This window comes from Schistosoma mansoni (genome assembly GCF_000237925.1).
Source record: "Schistosoma mansoni, WGS project CABG00000000 data, supercontig 0222, strain Puerto Rico, whole genome shotgun sequence".
NCBI lineage: Eukaryota > Metazoa > Platyhelminthes > Trematoda > Strigeidida > Schistosomatidae > Schistosoma > Schistosoma mansoni.
The window spans coordinates 55,854-61,797 of NW_017386088.1; the positions used below are offsets into that span (position 1 = coordinate 55,854).

A 5,944-nucleotide genomic window follows, 5' to 3' on the forward strand; every position below is an offset into this window, starting at 1 on the left:
CACCTCATGCTTCCTCCCAAGATCTTGGTCGTCACACCACCTCTGCTGACACTCCCCTTTTAAACTTTTCGATTTATTTCCCTCCATTAATCCCTACGCTATCGCTAAGCGGTTGCCCCTGTGTATATTTGTCTCCCTCATTCCTTCAGGATGATTTAAGTCCCGTGATTGAGGAATTGATTAAAATACATTCCCTAGTCCTAACTTTAAATCGTTACAAGGATTTCAGCGAAGTATCACTTTCTTTCATTGTTGTTGAATTCACTAACAGTCATTTCAATCCCAGATTCACAGATGACTGTTCTTATCACCAATCCACCAGGATGTAAAGATAAGACAGTGCTTCCCTTATTAAGATTGTGAGGTTACTTCCTTGGTCCTGATCGATTCGTCATTATACTGAAACTTGATTTCATTTTTAAAAAAAACAAGATCAAGACATACCTGTCCATCAATTAACTGTTCATCATTCAATTCATTAACGACATTGATAGACTCATCATTACTATGAGAAGAAATAGATTTCTGATTGTATTTAACAGTTTCAGAGGATTTTTTGGCATAAACATCATGATCAGCTTTTTCCGAGGAAGAATGGATACTTTGAATAGCTTTGACAGATTGACCAGGCAATGAAGAGTTGATTTTATTTGAAGTAAATGTTGACATGGAACGAACAAGTGTTGATTCATTCGGTTGATTTATAAAATCGTCTATGAAATAAATATTATGTAACAATAAAATAATTAAACTTTGATTCAAGTGAAATATCATAAACAAAGCTCAATGTGTCGTACATTGAGTAGCATTTGACTCTTCTACTGTCCTAACTTTGTGATACATGATCATAATAACAACAATAAATGAAGTAAGATTTGTGGGTTACAAGACCAGAGTTGGTAGTATTCAACAATTATGTACAGCTAAATACATTAAACTATGAATCGTATTTATTGCATTACAGTCACTGATAATGAAAACACTTTCTATTAACTAAAGAACCTTATACAGTTTAATCCCTTCTGGTATATCCCGATAACAATAATGAATGGTAACTTTGGGATCCATTTATGGACCAGTATTATGCATATATTTATTATCGTATAATTGCTAAATAACTAAACTATTCATACTCATGTTCCTCTTATTATAAGCTTTATTTTGACCTATAGACTATTATTGTACGATTTACTATTCTTGAGTTATCCCTAGTTTATTAATTGCTGCCTCCCACATTTACAGCCACATTTGGCTAAATCTTGTACAAATGTTATTTCCTATTTTATTGGTACAATGTGGTCAGTCTGTTTGGTATATAAACTCAGTATGCTTGAAATACAATGATTCATATTCCAGAGGCTGTTATTGGTGTTCTGGACTTAACTGGCTGGGCTAGGCAGAAGCAGGATCGATAAGCACTCTAGACTGCTCGTACGGATTTCATGTGTTACTGCTCCAATCGATAATTCGCTGCTCTCTGATTAGCGGTCTTATCACTTCATACATTAACTGGGCATCCACTCGCCCAAAATCTGAACAAAGCAAGAACAATGATCATAGAAGAACAGTTTACGAACTAATTTATTGCATAGATTCACTTTAGTTGTTTACAAACTATCAACAATAGTACTCATCATTAAAGAGTTGGAAAACCCGAATTCAAAACCAGTGGTGCACATGGGCTGGCTCCAGTATCCTGAGGGAACAAATGGTGTATGAATCAATCGTTGGTCACCTGCTACCATGGGACTGCATCTCCTCATGATGCTCCACTCTCTTGTGGATCAGATGTTTAGGTCAAAGGCTCGAGGTTTGGCCCCCTAAGAAAACCACCTGTTTCGGCTTGGGCACCTGAGCAGTATCACAGCCCTCATACAAATCAAATGAGATTTGTGTGGCGCATATGTATCTGGAGCCTCTTTGTACCAATATTTATGTGTTTAAATAAATAAAAGTTATATCAGATACATAATTCACAATCAAGAATAGAGAACCAGAGTATAGACTAGACAATTCTTTACTCCAGGCAATTATAAGCAGTGACAATCAGTGAGTTCGGAGTAGAAATCAATAAGAGGAAGGGAAATCACATATTTAATAGTCAGTGTGTTAAGTGCCAGTTTGTTCACTCTCAGTGAATAATCATATTTTACCTTAAGAATGGGGTTTGTGAAGATTGTAGCAATTTTAATAGTTGTATTCATGAGTCGATCTAACCTAGACCACCATTGAAAACCTGGAAGCACTGGATGGCCGTCTCGTCCTAGCATGAGACTGCTCAGTAGTGAGCTTACACGATTCCGCGTGAGCGACTCGAACCCAGGACCTTCTGTCTCGCGCGCGAACACCCAACCTCTAGGCCACTGAGCAGGCATCCGACAGTGTTAATGTCTAACTTCAATAGATTCATGATCTTGTGGAGTCATTCATGAATCGTCTGAGGTAGGTACCTGTTTCTACCCGACACGGATCGGACTCCACTAGTCATGAATTCAACTATCGAAATATTTTACTTTCACTACCACACATAAGAATATATAAGTACACAGGACAAAATGCTTTTGTACTAATATGTTTTATATCCGCTATGTCCTCTGGTCGTTTCATGTTATGTTGCTTATTGTTAACCTATCCTACCCTACCTTATCTTTTATTATTTTAACTGTATACTTATTTTTCTCAATTAATTAATGTATTTTTCCGACTCTTCCTGCTTTTACTTTCCTTTATTTTTAATCCTATTATTATAACCAACAACCGCCCGATAAAATGATAGCTGCTGATTTCAGCAACTCCACTCCCCTGGGGCACATATTCATATATACGTAAACGATACAAATCCCCATACAACTGTCAAAAACTAGAGCAGTCGAGTGTCTGGACTATCGACATTGGATGTTGTCGAACATCTGAAATTGTTCCATGACAGCCAAACACCAGCGTAAAGAAACCAGCTTAGTTACAAGGAGATATTGAATATTATTGAACTTACCACAATTAGTAAGTGATACTTCGGACAAATTATATCCAGTCAACAATTTTGCATCGTTTATATCTGAAGTACTGAAACTCCATGAATGTGAATCATCGAAATCATAGTCATCAGGATTTGAAGAACTGAATTGTTTCATCGAAGCCAATTGATGTTCGTTAGATAATTCCAATTGTTGATTATTTGTTACTAATGATGATTGAGATTGATTACATGGTGATTTCACTATATGAAAACGCGTTACCTTACATTGATTATCCAGTGAACCTGGGATACCCAATATACTATCAACATTACATTCATTACTATTATTATTAGGCAAATTAAAATCATTTGCCATTTTAGCATCATGTGATTCATTTGTGAGACGATTTACTGTATCGTTTCGATGAATTTTATTTCCAATTAAAATATCATCTTTGACCAAGTGTCTAGAATGGATTTGAACATGTGAACTTGGTTGCCTAAAACATAAGAGCAAAGGGATAATGGGGAGAGGAGGACAAAGTAGTTCTTAATTTTCGACGAGTGCAATCATTCCTCAAGTGGTTTGTTGAGATTTTTGAATTTCACAATTCACATCACGGACTGATTTTAGTCAGACAAGCACTGAACGCCAGGAAGTACTGGACTCCTGCTTCTTTATAGTCTGGGACTTTTCAGAAGGGTACACCTATGACCCTATCAGGGATCGAACACAGGCTTTGGAGAGGTCCGGTAACATGTGTTCGAATACACTGAAGACAGTTTATTCCATATCATGAACATGAAAAACCGACTTCAGTAGCCTGAACAAAATATATGAATAAGATCACAGTAGCTTCCACCCCACCCAATACTTTCCAACCTTGGGATTGGATATAACTATGCAAAGAGGTGATTAGGTTATGATATGGCGGTGTAGTATTAAAGACTGATGTGTTAGTCTATCAACTATCAAGCCATCACAGGTCTTCAGTAGTTTTTCTAAAGGGTACACAACTCGACAGCTTAAGACTTCAACTGGACAAGGCCGAAGATAGAAGGCATATATTTTTTCACTGTTCTTCATGAAAGTAAGATAGAATAAGTATTTCTTCATTATATTTTTGACTGAACTTTATCATCATTAGATACAATACTCATACATTTATTTATCGATTGTACAACCTTTTTATTTTCCACAATCTTATCGTTTTATTTTTTTTTGCCCCCTAAATGCCCTGGTACGGCCGAGAGTGGGAAGGGGCCACCCTCCCTCTCAAAATGCTCTCACATGGCCACACGTATATAGCCTCTGTCAGGGAAGTCCTACTCACTGCCTTCTCGAAGCATTACTGTTGTTTACGAAGGTGAGAGGACGAAAAGCGAATGTCCGACGCTTTAACCAGGTTGGTGGACACGGAAAGTCCACCTAGGGGAGTTCGAAAACCCTCATTCCAAACCAGCGGTGCACATGAGCTTCAGTACCCTGAAGGAACAAATGGCGTATGAATTAATCGTTGGTCACTGGCTACCATGGGATCGCATCTCCTTACGATGCTCCACTGTCTTGTGGATCAGATGTTTAGGTCAAAGGCTCTGAGTGTGGCCCCCTTAAGAAAACCACCTGCTTCAGTTTGGGCACCTGGGCAGTATCACAGCCCTCACACAAATCAAATGAGATTTGTGCGGCGCATATTTATCTGGTGCTTCCTTGTACCAATATTTGTGTGCTTAAATAAAATAAAATAATAGTTTTATTTACATGACACACTTACAGTACCCTATTGTACTAGACTTTATGAATAATAAATAAATAAGTAATCTGTTTCAACATAATGAAATTTTATAAATTACCCCATTGTTATTGACTTTTTATAATTAGAACAAATGGTTGGTAACGGATCAGATTGAAGCATTTCTTTTGATTGTTTACCATTTCTATCTAAGATTGAATTGGTTTTATATAGTTTCGAAATATATGATGTATTCAAATTGGAGAATGATGATGTTTCAGCAAATTCTTCAAGTAATTCAAATTCTTTTAAATCAATTGCTTCTTTATTTGTATCATTCAAATTAGATTGAATGGATTCCATGGATAAATGATTAGTTGATAATGTTTGTAAATTTGATGAGTCGACTAGTGATCGAATTGGATTCTGACAGTAATCATCGTTTCCGTCAAGACAATTATTATTATGTGGTTCATCGTTAACATCTTTATTCGATTGTTCCGTTTTATTTTCTTTCATATTTAATGTGGGAATAGTAGTTGTATGATTCGAATGTCTAGATTTAATCTTAGTCAATGGTTGATCATATTGTGATATATTTGAATTTTCAATAGTAGATGGGACTAAAACACCATTATTGATGATAGTTTGTTGTAAGTTTGGTTTTGACAGCTTTTCATGAGTTAGAACACAAATATACACAAAAAACACAAGATTAGTTAATTTTGTATAAAAATTTACGAACTATGAACCAAAAGTAAGTACGGTAAGCAAAGATGGATAGTGGCCAGCAGTGGAATCCAGGACGCGCGTTTCGTCGTATTTGGGACTCGTCAGCTGGATGCGCCTGCATCCCAGAGTTGATGTTCACTCTGGAACTCGAACCCAGTAACTTTCGCTTCAAACGCCATCGCGTTATCCACTCGGCCACTGAGTCCTGATAGTCACTTGCTTGTGCGACGGGGTAAAGTTTAAATTCAGGTACTGGATTCCACTGCTAGCCACTATCCATCTTTGCTTATAATGCTTGTGAATTAAGGCTATATCGAAGTAATACACACAATATGCACATATGCCAATTAGAGACTGATCGGTTGCAGTCCTAACACATCGATGGGAAGATTCAAACAAACATTACTAAATGAATCAAAAGTAAGTATGTTTAACTAATTTCCAAATAGTAGGTACATCGCTCAAACAAACAGCTGAATTGAGCTTCAAATTATTTAACATACTAATACTTAATTAGTTCCGT

The 5,944-nt window shown here is 36.7% G+C and overlaps 1 protein-coding gene across 1 annotated transcript in view; it reads right to left on the reverse strand.

Annotated features, from left to right (window-relative positions):
- The window catches only part of Smp_180020 (lyst-interacting protein, putative), a gene marked incomplete at both ends in the record, with an annotated part of 31,111 nt that overhangs the window by 23,406 nt on the left and 1,761 nt on the right, over positions 1-5,944 (reverse strand). Inside the window, 3 exons of the mRNA XM_018792065.1 lie at positions 445-713; positions 2,993-3,456; positions 4,811-5,361. Coding sequence (XP_018647264.1) covers positions 445-713; positions 2,993-3,456; positions 4,811-5,361 — 1,284 coding nt within the window. The remainder of the gene's footprint in view (positions 1-444; positions 714-2,992; positions 3,457-4,810; positions 5,362-5,944) is intronic.